This window comes from Echinops telfairi, unplaced genomic scaffold (assembly GCF_000313985.2).
Source record: "Echinops telfairi isolate 266 unplaced genomic scaffold, ASM31398v2 ScPeMD7_21;HRSCAF=78, whole genome shotgun sequence".
Taxonomy (NCBI): Eukaryota; Metazoa; Chordata; class Mammalia; order Afrosoricida; family Tenrecidae; genus Echinops; species Echinops telfairi.
Window position 1 is genome coordinate 8,343,996 of NW_022103918.1, and position 18,437 is coordinate 8,362,432.

Consider the following 18,437-nt stretch of genomic DNA (forward strand, 5'->3'; position numbering starts at 1 on the left):
CAAGCCTTTCTCCTGGGGTGTCTTTGGATGACCTCGAGTTCACTCTTCTGGAGAGCAACCAACCTGGACTCCCCCGGGGATCCTTTTCCTAGTCTACTCACCTACCTTTGATCCACTCGCTGCAGCCTCACCCCTGCCTCTTGGGTATCTCATCCCTTCTTTTAGAGCATGTTCTCCTTCTCTCTGCAACTGGCTCGATCCTACTTATTATTATTTTTCCTTCTATTTCCTTTGAACCATCACTGGCTAAGTTGTCTCCCTCGAATCAATAAGCCTGAATGATCTTCACCTAGGGGTTTATGTCCTCTCACGCACAGCACTATCATAGCATATTGCAATGAGCTTCCCATCCTGGTCTTTCCAATTACTGGAAGCCCTCTTGTGGGTTTTGCCCTCGTTATTATCTTTGGAAGAAGCCCTGGTGGCCTAATGGTTACCCGTTGGGCTGCTACTCCCAAGTTCAGCAGTTCAAAAGCACCAGCTGTTCCTTGGCAAAAAAATATGAGCTTTTCTCCCCCCATAAAGACTTACAGTCCCAGAAACCCACAGGGATAATTCTACTCTTGCTAATGGGGGTCACCGTGAGTCAGAATTGACGTCACGAGAGTGAGTTTGAGGGTATTTCCCTCATTTTTGTAATCCCTGTCAACAAGAACAACAAGAAAATCTGCTGTCATGAAGTCAATCCCAACTCATGAAACCCCTTTGTGTTAGAGAGAACTGCTCCCTAAGGAGTCCTTGGCTGTAATCATTCCGACAGGCCTTTCTCCCACCGTGCCAGTGGGTGGGTTCAAACCACCAACCTTCATGTGAGTAGCCAAGAGCAAATCACCTGTGCTACCCGGGAACTTCCTGAAATGTACAGAATTTCTCTAGTAATGTACAGGAGCGCTGTGACTAAATAATATGGGCCCATAGCTGTCTCTCTGTGACAGGACAATTATGTTTAATATCTCCATTTGCTAATGAGATAGTTAGTTTACTGTGCCAACCTGGCCAATAAACACATGTGGGATTAATTGAAGGGCAGAAAGATAAATGGCTTGACGAGCCTCCCCTCTTTTGCTCTCTTGCTCTTTGATCATCGAACCAGCATGTGGCTGCCTCGCTTATTCTTTGCCTCAATTTGCAAGCTACACTACCTGTGGGACACCTAACCCTTGGACTGCGTCCATGTAGTTTGAGGTTCCTTCAAGACCTGCTTTGCCACACCATTGGAATTTACATCTCTTGAGCTAAGGACTGTCAGACCCTGTCATCTGGCTGACTGTTGGTGACGTGTCTTGCTGTTTGCTGCCTGTGGCCAGATAGCCTGAATTGCTCTACAGAGGACTACCGGGCAGCCTTCAAGACTTGAAGGACTGCCAGTGTCTCACAACTGTCTCACGGGAGTGAGTTGCACTGAGCCATTTGTACTGCTTTATAATTTTTTTTTGCTTTATAATTTAATTAACTGTTTATTTCTTATGTTATCTATCAGTATAAATATATATAAAATTATCAGCACTCGTTTTGTTTCCTTAGAGAACCCTGTCTAACACAGCTAATTTACCATCATTTGAAATTAGCAAATAGAGATTTTCAAAAACCTAAAATAGTCAGGTAATGGGCTGGAGACCTTTGGTGGTTTTTTCATTTAATTATCTCAACCCCCCCTGAGCAGAAGCTATCACAGAGCTCCCCTGACAAGTGAGGAAGCTGAGCGATGGAGACATGGGCTCGGGTTTGAGATCAACTCCCTCGGCAGAGCCACGGATTGAACACAGGCAATTTGCTGTCCTTTCTTGACCATTGTCAGAGTACAATCTTTTGCTAATTTCTCATTTCATTTAGATAACTGACAAAATTTTAAGCTTTTAGCCACACGTGTTCGTTTTTTCATAGCTCAGATTTCACTTTGGGTGTTTAGACACAGCTGGAAAACCTTGGAGAAGTACTACGTTGATTGGGAATATCTGATTTTATTGTTGGCAGTTATGTGTTTTTCTTGTAAGAAATGTGAAATTTTCTAAACCAAAATACAGGGGCCAGGCCAAAGGGCATGCATGCTCTATGATAAATATCAGTTACAATTTACTTGATTGAAGGTAAGTGCAGTAGACTAGCCAAGCACACATTCCTTTGGGAAGCACATGCGAAGAAGGATACAAAGTCGCTTTCCAACAAAGCAAGGAATGTGGCCTTTTTGTTGTTGCTGCTGCTGCTCTTTTTTCCTCCTTGGCAAATAACATCTTTGGACGTAGATTTTGCATTATACATCACATCCCAGAAATCTACACTCAAGTTATTTATAAAGGATACTATACAACAACTGGAGCTTATCCTGACAATATCCTCCAGAAAAACACGATACATAAATCATTTCCTTACAGCTGAAGTCTAAAAGCAAGGCAAACATCCTGAAAAATCGCTCTTACTTAGTCTATTTTAGTATTTGACATAATGGTCTCTTTCCCTCATCTTGTCTTTCCTCTTTGCAAAAGCAGACTGGGCCACTCTGTTCTTAAAGCTCTAGAAAACTGCAACATTGAGGAAATAACTTGAATGATGATTGTCCTCTTCTTTGCAGTTTCATTATGTATCATCTATGCAGTACACCCATCAAGCACCATGAGCAGAACATTGGCTAACAAGCTAAACATGGAGAAAAGGAAGCAGAGACTCTTCCCGCATCAGAATGTTACATATCTAGAATTTTCCCGCAGTAAAGAAGTTTGAGAGCCAACCCCACTCAAGCACACCCCATTTCTGAAGGCATTAAACAGTGTGGTGTGACGTCCACAGCCCTGAGGAGAAGGTTTCAAAAAAGCTGACCCAACTCTCCCATTATAAACAGGCTGCTCCACTAGTTGTAGGCCAACTGGCATAGAAGAGAGATCATGGGTTTCCAGGCACAGAAGAAACATCGAGTCCAGTCAACACTGGGAAAAGGCTCACTTGAGTTCCCAGAATCAGCACACGGGGGACAGGGAGGTGGGGGATTAACCTCCTCTTTTGACCAGCTACCTCTGAGAAAGCCACAAATCAACCACTGAAACTCTCTGTAGAGGAGACGTTTTTATACCACATTCTATTTGGCCTATGGCTTGGGTTAACTGGAGCAGAGCCCTGCAGACAGACTTGTCTTTCGCAAACTGGCAAATGGCTTTTCCCTCGGTGGTACAAAAGGGAGAATGCTACGCAGAAACCTAAGGGAATGTTCTCCACCCTCAGCTGTACCAGAATATGCTCAGCCAAACCGTGTGCCCATGGATCGGGAGCCCATTCCTAGATATTTGTGTTTGTTTTGCAGTCCTCTCCTAACGCCCTTTTGATGCTTGGTCATTGCTGATTTTAGAAGATTTCTCCTTTCTAAATGATCAACTGCTTTCCGTCTCCATTTGTAGCAGAAAGTCAAGTTCCAGTGAAAAGTGCAACCATGTAAGGGACAGCTGTTAAGTGGAGAAAACGAAAATAAGGACCAAAATAGCAGACCCTGGCCATTTATCAATTTTATTGCTTGAAGTCGCCTCCCTTCCAGCGCACTGCCTAATTTGGAAGTGGTGCTACAAGCGATCCGTACAAGTGTCTCAGGAAGTGAACATTCAGAAAAGACAGCGAGTGTCTGAGCTTGAAATTCTAACAGCTCCAGAACTGATTTCTAATGACGTGCCTTAGAGACCAGGACTGAAATAATCAAACTCCTATTGTGTCCCGGTTAGAACTTGGTTTAGAATAAGATAATTTATATGCATTTTAAGGTTATTTGATATTAAGCCACTGTGAAGTCAATATATAGATCAGTCCCTGGATGGCACAGAAGGCTAAAGTGTTAGTAGCCTGCTAACCAAAAAGTTAAACATGCTAGCTTTTCCAGAGGTGCTTGGAAAACCCTCGGTTACACAGTTCTGCTCTGACACGCATGAGGCCACCATATTATTAAGTGAGAATTGGATTGATGGCAACTGTCTTTTTAAGATAAGCTACTTCCTAAAATGAGAGGTTCAGATGTTTTAAAAATATTTTTTAATATTAAATACTAGTTTTCTCCATATTACATAAATATCAGGAAAATGGTATCATTTTAAAAAGCTTTTAGAGATATTCTATCCAGCTGTCAATGGCAACAGCTTGCTTTACATATTTAAGACCCCATTTTCCCATTTTCCTTTAGTATAATATCTCGGTAAGCTTTTCAAAGGAAAGATATAAATATGGTATTGACTATTTAAAAGCATTTCATAATCTTAAAGCAAAGAGAAAAATACTACCTTAAGGTTTCCTTGTTTATAAGAGTATTATATAGTACAGTCTCTGGTATGTACCATGTAGTACAATGTATTTATGTACAATGGGATTGGGATTGTATTTATGTAATATGAGTAAAATCTTGGGGAAATAGACATCATTGTATCATTTCTCTGCTTCCAATTTGTGCACTGTGGAAAATTATAAGTCTGAGATAAATTTGTTTGGAAATACTACAGAAGCATATTTTAAAGAGCAAAAAAAGAGGAGCTGATACCAAGGGCTCAATTAGAAGGACAATAATGATAGCAAAATATGTACAAATGTGCTTGATATAATTGATGTACAAGAGCTATAAGAGCCCCCAATAAAATGATTACTTAAAACTAAAAGTGGATATATTAACAAGACTAAGTAATTGTTTTGCAGAGACTAATAGACCAATAAGCCCTGATTTTTCACTTTTGTCGTCTTAAAATAAAATTAAAGCAGTAAATGTGTACTAATGTGTACTCCCCATCACTGGAGAAGTGAGTATAATCTGGCACATTCATTTAAAAAAAATTAGTCTTTAAAATGTATGCAACTTTTCATTTTCAATTGAAAGCAACATAAGCCATCTTCATCGAGGACCTTAAAAGATGTGTACCATATTAGATCTAATATCCATACATCCAGAGAGCTAGCCTAGAAAAAAATAATCAGAGAAAAGGTGAAAGGGAAACAAACATGTTTCCCTCATTGCTACTTAAGTTGGCAACAAAATGGAAATGTGCTAAATGCCCAATAAAAGGGCATCCTTAAATAGAATGTTTCCGATGGAAAAAAATCATAAAAGCTTTAAGCACTATGAATTATAAAATTTTAACGAGGGGGAAATAATTTGAAAACAAGTGGAATAAAGAGTTAAAAAGCATGTAAGAGCAACATTTTTATTTTAAAATAATTATTCTTTCCATAAAATAAATGATTGGAAAATAGCATATCAAAGATTGACCAATGGCCTATCTCTGTGCAAAAGTAGATATTCTTTCTTCGGCTTTTTCCAACTCCCTACCAACAGGACATACTATTTTGAAAATCAAGCAGAGTTTGACGTTTCCTAAGGACGTACCTTATGATAGCTTTGACTGCGAACCTGACCACGGTGGAGAGCAGGAACAGAGGGGTGACCAGGATGTGAAAGAGGGAGAGCGAAGCAAAGGCTTCTGCAGGCTTGAGCTTATTCCGGCTGGCATAGGCGTGGGTCACAAATGTCTGCGCAAAGAGGGGCTTCCGTTAGAGAACGCCTCACACGTGCTTACGTCCAACTCCACCCACCTGACACAGTCCACGGGGCCAATGTGTCCATTGAAACGAAGGAAAACAATTACTCCATTGAAATTACGCTCCAAGTCCAACAACACTTGTGGGTAGAGGGATTATTGGTTTATGGGTTGCTTCGGAAATAAATTCACGAAAAGGACAGAAAGACTATTTTCAGACGAGGAAATGGACTTCGGTAAAATTACTGAGTGGGGGCAACAGCTGGGAGAAGAATGCAGAGCTCATGACAACCATCGGAGCTCTTTCCAGGCAGTACTAAATTTTCTGAGAGAAAAAGCAAAGGTTCCTTTTTTTTTTTTTAAGCTCTCGATTATGGGTCCTTTTATCTTTTTAATTGACAACATACATGTGCTGTGCAAACTTACTTATATTTTAAAAATAATACTAGCAGCTGGGTTTGTCATGTTTTATATGAAATGTACTCATGAAACCGTTTACCATTTCAGTTGTTGCTGTTGCACTAACATACTGCTGGAAGAGGCTGCTAGAAGAACTATGCTTCCCAGTCTCTGTGAACTGTGCTCAGGTGCGGCGAGGAAGGCATTTGGCAGTCACTGGAAATATTTACATTGGTGCTGCTGGCACCTCAGCGGTACAATCATGCATGCTGCTAAACACTCTAATGCACAGGACAACCTCTTCCAACAAATACTTTTCTGGTCCCAAATGCCTGTACTACCTCAGTTGAAAAAGTCTGGATTTGAGCAAATGATAGAGATGAGGTCATGTATATGACCACCCACACATCCTTGTGCATAAATCATTTTTAAACACTGACTTGGTTCCATTTATAAAAGCAAGAAAAAGTGGCTTACGGCAAGAACAGCTGCTATGGGAATTGCTGCATTCATGAAGACTGTGGAAAGAAGTCAACCATATTAGTTTCATTGAACTGTGAAAATATTTTTAGTAGCTTTAACTAATCATCTACTACTACATTAATTTTTCTTTAAGACAGGAAGGACCAAGTGAGTTAAACAATATTTTGTCTGGAGCCCACAAACATTTCCCCATTGATGTTTCCTTGACAACAGTTATATGAGCTAATACATATTACTCTTAACCAGAAAATGTTTTCTTTATGGAAGAAGAATTTTTATGAATTGTTACAAAGGAAAGGATGCATACAAAACATCCCTACAATGAGACAAATTATTCAAAATTATTTAAACTTAATACATGAGGGATGTTCACGTGCATAACTAGTATGTTGTTGGGTATATTCAACTAATCTAAATAAATGAATATTGGGTACCACCCAGATATTTAAAAAATTTACGTAATTTCAAGTTCCCTTTTCAAAAGTGATATTAATTTTCCCTTAAAAAATAATTCCATATCCTGGGTCATCTGCTGGTTTAGATATCTCTGCAGGAAAATATTTAGCCTTTGATGTGAATAGTAAACAGTTGAAATAAGAAAAACTCATAATTTAGGCTAAAATACTAGCACTTGGAAAGCACAGATGAAATAATAAGTCAAATGAATTATTTGTAGCTACAAACCAGGGAATTTTAGGAACTGACAGCCCAAAATATTGAGTGAATTGTTGGGAACGAAGCAAGGCAATGATCATGCAAACGCTAGACCCTAGGTTTCCTGAGCCTAAGTAGAGGGAGGGCAGCATCGCTCATCTGCTCCCCTTAGCAGACCACAGAGCACCGAGCAGACAGATGAGCTTGTGCACGCCCCGAGATGACTCACTTACTCAATACAATTGCTTGGGTGCTACGAGGAACCCAAACACTCATCTGAGCTTCACAAAAATGCAGATGAGGAGCCATGCTTCTGCCTGCATCCTCTTTCTTTATGCATCATCGTCCCTTTAGTTTCTACATGTATTTGCTTCTTTTAACCCTCATCATTATTACTGTTTCTATTCTGCATCCTCAAATACAAAGTTTCTTTTTAAAGAACAGTGAGAACAAACACCGCTATTTAAAAACCATTTGTATAGCCATCTGTACAGAGCTAGCAGGCACTCATTAGCCCATTGTAAAGGTGAGAATGAGAAGTTCAAGAGCACCTTGTGGGCATTCAAATCCAGGCACTCTGGCTTTCCATTCTGTGCTTACTATCATTTCCTCTGTTAGTTCGCAACAACTCACAATGACTAAGGTCTGAGTCACGGTAGTACTTTACCCATCGTCTCTACTGATCGCTGTAGCCTCGCACAACCATGAGGTGCGCAGTTTTAAAAAAGGGAGGAACATGCAAGCTTCCAGACAAGCAGGCGATAGGCTTTGGATTCAAACACAGATCTTTCTGGGGTGAAAGTTCCATGTTATTTCCACTTCTCCATATAAAACTCTATCAAGGTGCAGAGAGAAAAATAAACCAGTCTCCATTTGCCTTTTCCCAACGTGTGAAAATGCCAAGTGGCCGTTTGGCACTAAAGACTAAGAAATGATTTCCTAGAATCTCTTCCCCTACTCCAGATATTATCTCAAGTGGCAAGACCACCGACTCATGTAAGAGCAGAGATGGATGTTCAGATCTAACAGCATTTGTTCTGTTCAAGTTTCCGTGTCAATATTTTCAGCTACAATTCATGGAGCACTTATGTTCCTAGGGATTTTCTAAAGACAGTCTATGTATCATCTTATTAGAACCCACAAGAACAAAATCATTAGAGTACTCTGAAAGTTAAATGAGATTTTATATATATATATATATATGTAAATTCTATATATGTACATACAGTTTCTTATGGCAATAACTAAGTATATACTCCATATACTTTATTATTAATATTACTAGTGGCATTATCATTTTTGGCAGCATACACATTCTGCAATAGGCGAATTACAGCAATCAGCTATAGAAGTCAAAAAGGATGAAAAGTACGCAATCAGCTTAGAGCACTACTAGGCAAAGAGAGATCAATTGTTCTGTCTTTGGCATGTTTAACCCTCCACGTTAGATGGGTTCACAGCTGAAACACAAAACTAACTTTTCATTTTGAACTCATCTAAACACGAGGACTCAAAAAAATGGGCTTCATAAGCTAAGTAGTTTCTCTAAATCCATTTCATAAAGGAGGCATTTTATAGTCACTAAGATCTAAGTGGTCAAACGTCTGGGGAGCAAACGAGATGTGCAAGAGTGACAGACAATTCAAACCAAACACTGATGGGGGTTGCTTGGCAACGTCTGAGTGAGCAGCGCTACCACGGATGGATCACAGTCCTTGAAGGTACGAGTGTCCAGCTCTGAGGAAAACATGTTGCAACAATCACTTTTTAAAAAACTCGAATGGAGGATAAAACGTACTCCATGTTTAAGAAAATCTTGAAAGGGTAAGGTCAAAATGGATTTCCTGTGACCGTAGTTTGGCTTTCTTCACCTGGAAATATTGGTCATTTTCATCCTCAGTTTATGAAATTGACTCTTAACTGTACTATTGAAGAAAACAGAAAGTCAAAATCTATCCGAGATTGAAAAACAAACTACAGATAATTTGGAAGCATATCTTTGAGGATAAGATAAATGAAAATACATTCTGGTCAATATAAATAAGCAAATTCATACTGAAAACCAACTATCCATCCCAATAGAAACTGATTAAAGGGTTTCAATTACAGGTACACTTATCACTAATGTTACGACGAGATGAACTAAGGATTTCAGGGGTAAAGCACCTTGTCTAAGGACATACGACATACAACAGTCAAGGCATCAAATTCAGGACCATGTCACTTTGGGCCTGGGCTTATCATGCTCGTTCCATGAAAATAGACATATATGGTTAAGGGCTATTGGATAGAACATGTCAAGAAAATAAAGGAGTTTCCCTTATTTATTTGGACATCTCATTGGTCATAATGTAAACTGAACAGATCTCTTCTTTTGGATTTCCTCCTATCACCACCTTTCCCTAGACACAGGGACTTACTGGAGAGTGATGTGTAAAGCGCAAAGGTTTTGAGACTAGATAGCTCTTTCATTCTTGTTTCTTCCACACTTTTGCAGAAAATGTGCTCCCAGGCATACAGCTTTAGAAGTTTGATGCCTTTCAATATTTCATTTGTTTTCTTCAGTCTCTCGGTGGAATAATCCTATAAAACAAAGGTAGAAAAATAAGGCAAGCTGCATCCAGTCTTCTGTCCTGTGTAATTGAGGAGATCTTGATGTTGCTATCGGCTTTTTCATGAACAATAATTGAGAGGCTCCCAGAGGTAGCTAAACTCTCTGTGCTGCAATCTCTCCAACTTTAAAATGAAGTTGAATGAAACGACCTTAAAATTTCTCCCCAGCTCTGAACGTTTATGTCTGTTCCTTTTGTTTAAATATAAGCAATTTCTTTAGTTTTGCATGATTTCCTTGAATGATGCCTGCAGCTAATAGATGCATAAATTCAGAGACAAGATAAAGAAAATTTACATGGGTTTTTCTCACACCTACATCATGTTATTCCTTCAGAAGTATCACTCATACGTAGAATAAGGTAAGGAATGAATTTAAGAAATGTCACTTTGTCTCTTACAGAATATACGGGTATTATTTTATGGGTATTTGTACGGCATCTTCATAATACAATTATCAACACCAAGTCTCTTATTCTTGACTTTAGAATTTTACAAACGTCTGGGTAAACTTTAAGGCCTAACTTAGCATTACCAAATAATATCCACTTGAATTCATTGTAGAAGGATGTGTAGCAGACAGTCAATGATTTCTGCTTCCTCCCCCACCAACACAATCATTTCATCTAAGAATCATTAGCCAGATTTAAAAAAATGACGTGTTACACATTAAGAAACAAGATCAGGTATAAAGGAGAGATGGAAGGAAGTAAAAATAGTAACCAGCTGGTGGGGTTTTTTGTTTTGTTGTGTTTTTTTTGTCTCTACAAGGACTTAAAGTGTAAACCAAGAAAAACAATAACAGCCACTTTCACCACCGCAGCCGTTTCAAGTCCTAGTGCCCAGCAGGACCGAGTGGAACTGCCCCGCAGCTTCGAAGGCTGTGCATCCTGACACAAGTAAACTGCTGCATCTTTCTTCCACTGAGCAAGATTGTAGGTTCAATTCACCACCCTTGAGGGAGCAACCCAATCCTTCGTCGCTGGGCCACTGGGATCCCAGACACTTAGGTGTCTCTAAACGACTGTTCGACAAAGTCATCGAGGAAGTATGAATGCCTCCCTTCAAGGCAGACGCTTGGGTGGCTTTATGATCCCGTTCTTCGCCCTTTCTATATTTGTGTGAAAGATTAGGAAGAGTTGGTGACTCAGGCAAACTCCATGACTCATCACCTCGTAACGGCAGAAAAACAAGTGGGCAGGACCCGGGCGAGAGTGGAAACGCCCGCTTCAGAAACGATTGTGCCAGCGGCAGCCTCTCTCCATTTGTGTCTGATTTACAGACAGACAGCCTTGCTCATATTTATTCAAACTTTATTTTTAAATATGCTGTCAACAATTTCATTCTTTGCAAGTATTTCTTAAAAAGATGCCAATGCTTGCTCAGATGAAATGATTTCACGGCAAACTGGAGCCAGAGGAGGTCAATAGCGAGGTTTTTTCTATCTGGCCAAGCTGACCAGGAGCATCTTTCACCAGAACAGGTGCCACCGAAACATGTCCATCCAACTCTATCTATCACGACGTGGCTGGACTTGACCCCGGGGAAACTTCAATTCAGAAGTCTCCGGTCTGACCTTTTCCTTGTCCTTTGACCCATCTCTTCATTGTCATGAAGTGACGATGGCCTCCAAGTCCCCTTAAATCTATCCTTTTCCTAAGTGATCTAAAGCCAGGCTTCAACTCATCCCCTCGTGGCACTTAAAACATCAGGAACGGTGACCCTGGCATGTGGGAGTCTTCGCTGATCAAACCTGAAAGGTTGCCAGCCACTTTGAGAGCGTGCTTGCGCAACCTGGAGAAGACAAAGCAGCCGCATAAGAATGGAAATGAAGTAGAAGAAACGATAGATTTCCAAAGGAACCTGAGTGGGATGCACTCCCTTCCTATATTTTAAAAAATAAAATAGCATTACTCGATTCTTCTCATCGAGTTTCCAAAGGATGTTCCTTACCAGAGTGCTCTTCTGAGCCTCGGCCAACTTGGTGGCGATGAAGTACTGCATGGGCGCGAGGAGCACGATGACAGCTGCGCCCACCAGGGCGCTGGAGCCAAGCAAGTTGTAGAGGAGGATCACTCCCATGATGATCTGGGAGGAGGAGCACAGGGGAAAGGGAAATGGGCGCTGCTGTGTGGAAATACGATTTATCCTCCTGAGACATGCTGTATGTAATAATGATTTTATTAAGTTGATTTAGAAGACGACACAACTATGCCAGTCAGGCTTGTGTATAATTTATTCAGGAAAGGCTAAGTGGTAAGAATTTATTTTTAGTACGATGATCTGTACAACTGGTGTCAATTTATGACACAAAGTTACACAGCAGTCCCATGACTCTGGCCACCTTCTGAAGCACTGTGCGCATTTTTAAAAGGACATGGGATTCCCCCCTCCTCTTTTTCATCATGTTGTCACCCATAATCAATTCGACATTCCATGTTCCGGTCCCTCTCTTGGAATTGCACTTTGCTTTTCAACAGCTGGCAGGAGGGAAAGTACAGGGCATCGTAATACGTGCAAGGACAGGGTGGCTGTGTGTGACTGGGGACGTGGCCCGAGCTCCGCCCTGCTTTACTAACCTTGAGAGTCACTTAATGACGAAAAGGTTAGCTCTAACGAAAACTGGGAAACTGCTATCATTGGCATGCAATCTTACCTCACTTATCTTTAAACATGTATTTCCCCCAAATCCACAGCTAATCCTTCTGGTTCACTACTTTTTTCTTCTTCTTTTAAAAGCCCATGATTTAATCTCGGGTGGTGCACAAAATTGAGCACTCAATCACTAATCAAAAGGTTAGGGGTTCAAATCCTCCTAGAACAGCCTCCAAGGGTAAATTGAGGCATGGTGCTCCGCTTCTGAAAGTCACTCTGTCTGGAAAACTCTATGGAGCAGTTGGACTCTTCCCACATGGAATCAGCCCAGGTCAGCATCGACTCAAGTGCAGCAACAACATTCTCCCTCCTGCAAATGTTTGTCTAGTAGCTCAGCACACAGTGGCCCCAAATGTCAAGTAATGAAGTGTCTCCATGGAATTCAAGCAAGCAGTCCATGCTTATATGCCAATGAAAACATACTAACAGCAGGTTTCTGAAGGCAGTAGCATGTGTTTCCTGAATAACCAATTAGACACTAGAGAAACTCCAATAAAAACAGAAAATTCTTTAACATCATCACGATGCAATCATTCAGAAGCAGCCTGAGACTTCTGGTGCACTTATAGAGTACATAGACCTAAGCTAAAGTATATATCCATAGCATCAGATAAAGTCTATTTTCAATCTAATATTCTGCCATGCACTGTGCAGGATGTATACTCTTATTTAGCTTGGAGGTTTTTTAATTATGAAAAGGCAAACATTAAATGTAAATACTAGCATTTCCTCTTTGTTGTATATTTTAATATATTGAGCACGCAAGGACATAGGAGACAAATAATATCTACAATTTAAGTTCCATTTACAAAAAGAGACAAAATTGGATACTTCTGCCACGCTTATCTGATTGGGAAAACCTTGTGCTTTCACTAAAATGATTCTTTCCAAGGAATGAATTAAATTGCCTCCTAGCTTGCTAATATCCCTTCTGCCTTATAAGGTCAGGCCGTTTATAATATACCAGTTGTTGGAATTATGAGATGGATTGAAGCAGTTGCTATGGTTCCAAAAGGGTCATAGGTTTGTCACTGTGAAAGGCATCAAATCTTGAATTGTGTGACCTGTGTGACGTTGGGCAATAACAGTAACAACTAACAATTTGTGAGTGACCAGGAAAGGCTAGGCACTTTGCTAAATGTTTTGTGCCTATTAAATTATTTACTCTTAACCATTGTATTTTTATTATAAATTATATTGTTATATATGTTCTATTATTCTACAATAACAATTATATTACCTGAAGCACATAAGAGTATTATCTCTACTTGATAGTTGAGGGACCTATGCTCCGAGAGATTAAGGAACCAGTGGCAGAGCAACGTAATGTCCAATCCCACTTGCGAAAACCTCTATTCTAGCATTTATAAGTCTCAGTTTCCTTGCTAATGAAGAGGGCATAATAATGTTCATGTGCATGCCAATGGCCTCTTTTTACTTAGAACAACATTGCATTGTTTCTTTAGCTTTCATTTTTCTCTGAAAATGAGAACCTTGCTTACGTTGACCTACCTGAACAGGCATGGCCCAGAGATTTGGACACAAGAACAAGAACCACATGAGCTGATTGGTTTCAATGGCAACCAAGTTATTGATCTGCCCCAAGGTCATCTCACCCATGGATAAATTCGATGTGGAGAGCCTAAGGATTTTATTGTAGATCATAGCCTGAAGGAAGCAAGAATAGGAATCAAGGATGACTGGAGTTCCCAATTTGATAATCAAATTATACTCATTTATTTTGATTGAAAATGGTAACATTCCAGATATACTGTTTGAAATAAAGGAAGAAAACAACACATATCCCATGCTGTCATCTGAAAGCAACCACCATTTTCATTTTAGCCTAGTTACTTTCATACTTCAACAGAAGAGAGATGTTTTCCTAGCATTGTTATTACATCTTACCTTCAAGTTCAGACATCAGCACTAGCTCAAATGGAAATAGAGATAAGAAATTAAAGTGTTTCAACATAGTATCAATAGATCATTGTAGAAGTAATTTTAACGCAGGGGTTTGGGAATTGCATAAAAAGTTCAGCAAATTTTTCATGACCTAGATTCCTCACGATCAAATCCTTAGTAGGAAATATGTCATCATTTTCTATTGGAAAGTAGAGAAGCTTTCATTTATAATGAAAAGCAATTTTTTTAAACAATTTTCAGCAAAATCTACCTTCATTAAATTCCTAAAACTGTTGATGTTGTGATACTCAAGGCAAAGTTAAGCAACGTAACAAACTGAAGTCACTACAAATCCTCTAAGAAGCCCTGGTAGTGCGAAGGTAAAGCACCCGGCAGCTAATTGAATGCTTGGCAACTCAGCCCTCCCCAGCAGCACTGTGGGAGAAAGAGCTCGCCATCTGCTTCCAAGAAGGATTGTCATCCTGTGGTAACTGTGTTCTCTCAGGCTGATTCAGACCCAGAATGACCACAAAGGTGACAGCCAAGAAGACCCTATGAGGAAGTTTGACTGCCGCCTTGGAGTTATCGATAGGAATGGACGCACTAGCACCTAAGCCCCACCACAGTGAACCCTCTAACAGGCTGCTCTAGGGGGTTTTCACGCAACAAGGAGCGCTCAAAGGTCAGTCACACGGCCGTACGTACCAGCAGAGCTCCACGGAGGTTAATGCCAGTTTCGATGGTCACATAGTAGGAAGCCTGCAGAAACGTCCTTTGCAGAATAAGAGCCAAGAAGAGAAGAACGGCTAGAACATAGGCATTTTCAAGAAATTCCTTTGATGAGAGGGTTGCTGAAAACTTGTCCCAAAAGAAAGAATAAATCAACACTCGTCTTTTCATACGCTAGGCGGGCAGTTCATACTTATGAAAAGATACATGGTTTTAAATATCATCAAAACTAAAGGCTTTCATAAGATAGCAGTAAAATGAACCACACACAGAGCAACACCCCCCCCCATAGACTCCATATAAACAAATATAAAGCAACTCAATATATAGAATTCCAAGCATTGCTGGTAATAGGTAATTGTAGCCAAGTGGAGGGTTTGGATTGAACCAATTTTTTAACAAGTCTATTTTTTGCCAAGATATATTTTTCCTCTAAACTAGGAAGCACTAACCTCTAAACTAGGGGTAATATCTAAAATAAGAGAGAGGTTTATTTAGACTCTAATTTAGTAGTAGAATCCTCAAAGAGAAACACTAATCAACAAGTTCAATGGAACAAAACTTGACCAATTCTAGAGCCTTACTGATTTGAAAATCATTTTACACAATCAACTTTTCTAGTTTTCAAATATATTAATGGTCATACATGAAATACATTCTAAATGATAACATTGGTGGTTTGGCTATGATTGCTCCCTTGTGAAACCTCCCGTGCCAAAATGTAACTTAATGAAAATGAAATTTCAGTGGGTATATGCCTGAAATCATCAAAAAGACATAGAAAAACACTGAATTCCCATTGGTATTGAAAGCCACAGCGACTTGTTGGTTAGAAGAGAGGAAAAGTAAATAAAGTAAACCAATTTGGCACTCTTCATTTTTTTCAGGGTTTCATTTCAGGGACTCTGGTCCTTCCTTGTCATGCGTGAGGATATATCCAAATGTGTAAACCCTGAACCTTCTCAGCAAAGACACGTGGTTAAGAAGAGTGATGACAAAAGTGGCATGTGCTGTTCAGAGATCGGTGAGTTATGGGGCCCACTCACTGCCATCAAGTCCATGTGGCTCCGACCAACCGAATAGGGCAAAGTCGATCTGAAAATCTTCCCCGGAGCAGAAAGCCTCAAAGTTGCTAGTAGTTTCAAATGACTAACCTGGTGGTTAGTGGTCTCGCATTAACCCACTACAGCACTAACACTCCTTTTTAATTTGGCTAGCAGGGAAAAAAATATCACCAAAAATACATTCAATGATATAAACGCTATCTGGCTCACTTCAATAACTGTGCATTTACATGTTCAAGGATCTAAGTACTGTGGGCACAAATATAAACTGTCTGCATTCAGTCTATTCAAAGATCTTAGAACTTAAAAGGTAAGCAATTAATAAGCTTCATTATAAAGAGTGTATGTAGTAACTGCCAATGTAAAACGAACAGTGTGTTAGAGGAGTACTAACCAGAGTCAAATTCTAACTAGGATGGCCAGAAAAAGCCTCCCGGAACAGGCAATGTTGAATGCATATGACTCAATAGGTGAAGAAAAAGGGTAAGAAATCAAGTTCAGGGAGTAAAAAAACCAATCAATCCAATTGGTATAGCATTTGGATCTGTGATGCTAGAGAAGTAAATTCTTAGGTGGGGAGGGGGGTAGTCCTAGAGATTCACACTACCGACTTTCTTAAGAATTGCAAAGACAAGATTTTATATTCATAATAGAAACATAATATTCCATTAAAAAACATAATGCCCCTGGCCCCCATCATTGTGAAACAAGGTAATGGTTCTTATTATTAGGAGGGAAGAGTATACATGTTACAAATCGCATTGCTATTACTATTGGTCACAGGCCTCTAGAGAGTGACTCAGCTGCCCTTCGTGTCCTTGTGCCATAAAAATCATTTAAAGGATTGCAATAGAGATCAAAGACAATCATCGATGTGGACTTTCTGCGCATAGTTTGTGACCCATAGTGTGTGTTCATTAAACGCATAAAGCCTCTGAATGTGAGAAATAACTTTGTTGGCCAGAACCATTCAGTGACTACATAAATACATGATGTTCTCAATGAGAACAATTTTAATTTTGAAAAAAAAAATCAGTTCTGTGTAAATAAGCCTGCTTGAACTCATAAAAAGGCATGAATTAAAAGTGACAATTACACGAAATCTGCCAATAGCGTTTCCTTTCCATCACACTATGAACTTACTCCCGTTGTATTGTTTGTGCCGTTCTGGGTTTCATTCACACGCTGGACTATTCCAGAAATGCAGAGAGGGCCAGCGAAACCCAGCAGGTCAGCCAGATAACGAAACGTGCTGCTAAGGAGAATCGGTCGCCCAAAAGCTCTGTACATTGCTAACCATATAGAAGGAGTCCGATTTGGGTGATCTGCTACTTTTTTCTGTAAGAAAAAAACAGAGAAACAAAAATAAAATCTACTAGAACAGGAACTTGTCCCAGAATCAAGGGAAAGTAGGTTTTTAAAAAAATATATTAAAATACTGAAAATTTACAAATAAACGAAAATGAATTTTTTCTAGTATATATACTCAATTCTGACTCACAGCAGCCCTAGAAGGCAACGTAATATTGTTCCACGGGGGATCTGAGACTGTAAATCTTCATTGGAGCCGACTCATCTTTCTTCCACAGAGCAGCTGTTAGATTTAAACTGTTTGCCTTGTGATTAGCAACCCAGCACCCGATCCACGGCACCAGCAAGGGCCCTCTCCTTTGAGCATAGTGTGCTTAATTCTGGTTCCCTAGAAGTCCATGTCCACAGTAGACATCGAACACATCTGAATGAGGACGCCAACAGCCTGAAAGTTAATTTTAATCCCCTTTGATCTAGAAAAAGTATAGCTATCATCCTGATGATTAAATAGAAGTATCTGGACAAAGGCACCCTAAAGGAACCTTGGTGCCATAGCGGGTTATATGCTAGGCCATTAACGACAAGTTCAGTAGCTCAAAGCCATCAGCCACTCCATGAGAGAAAAGTGAGGCTTTCTGCTCCTGTAAAGATGTATATCCTCAGACATGCACAAAAGCAATGGTAGGATTGCTATGAATCAGAACTGACTCTATGGCCATGAGGCGCAGGAAGGCCAATGTTACTGACGAATGCCACTGACTGTCAAGATATCTGTGGTCACTAGATCAGAAGGGAAGTACTCATCAAATACCACCACCACCCCGAAAAAAAGAACAACCTCCGTGTCATCGATCTATTCCAACGCATGGCAACCCTATAGGACAGGTAAGAACTGCCCCTGTGGAGACTGTAGCTATAGGACAGGTAAGAATTATAGGACAAGTAAGTTCTTACCCTACAGGACAGGTAGGAACTGCCCCTGTGGAGACTGTAACTCCTAAGGGAAGTAGGAAGCCACATCTTTCTCCTTTGGAATGACTGGTGGTTTTGAACTGATGACCTGGTGGTTCACAGCCCAAAGCATAACCCACTACAACACCAGAGTTCCACACCCATCAAGTTACTACAAGCTAAA

General features: G+C 40.0%; 1 protein-coding gene across 1 annotated transcript in view; it reads right to left on the minus strand.

The window, feature by feature from the left end:
* ABCC9 (ATP binding cassette subfamily C member 9) overlaps nt 1-18,437 on the minus strand; it is a 142,792-nt gene that overhangs the window by 91,369 nt on the left and 32,986 nt on the right. The window contains exons 7-13 of the mRNA XM_045288405.1: nt 17,135-17,329; nt 14,904-15,056; nt 13,806-13,961; nt 11,592-11,726; nt 9,449-9,611; nt 6,369-6,409; nt 5,342-5,484 (exon numbers count right to left, since the gene is read on the minus strand). Of these exons, the coding sequence (XP_045144340.1) occupies nt 5,342-5,484; nt 6,369-6,409; nt 9,449-9,611; nt 11,592-11,726; nt 13,806-13,961; nt 14,904-15,056; nt 17,135-17,329 (986 nt within the window). The remainder of the gene's footprint in view (nt 1-5,341; nt 5,485-6,368; nt 6,410-9,448; nt 9,612-11,591; nt 11,727-13,805; nt 13,962-14,903; nt 15,057-17,134; nt 17,330-18,437) is intronic.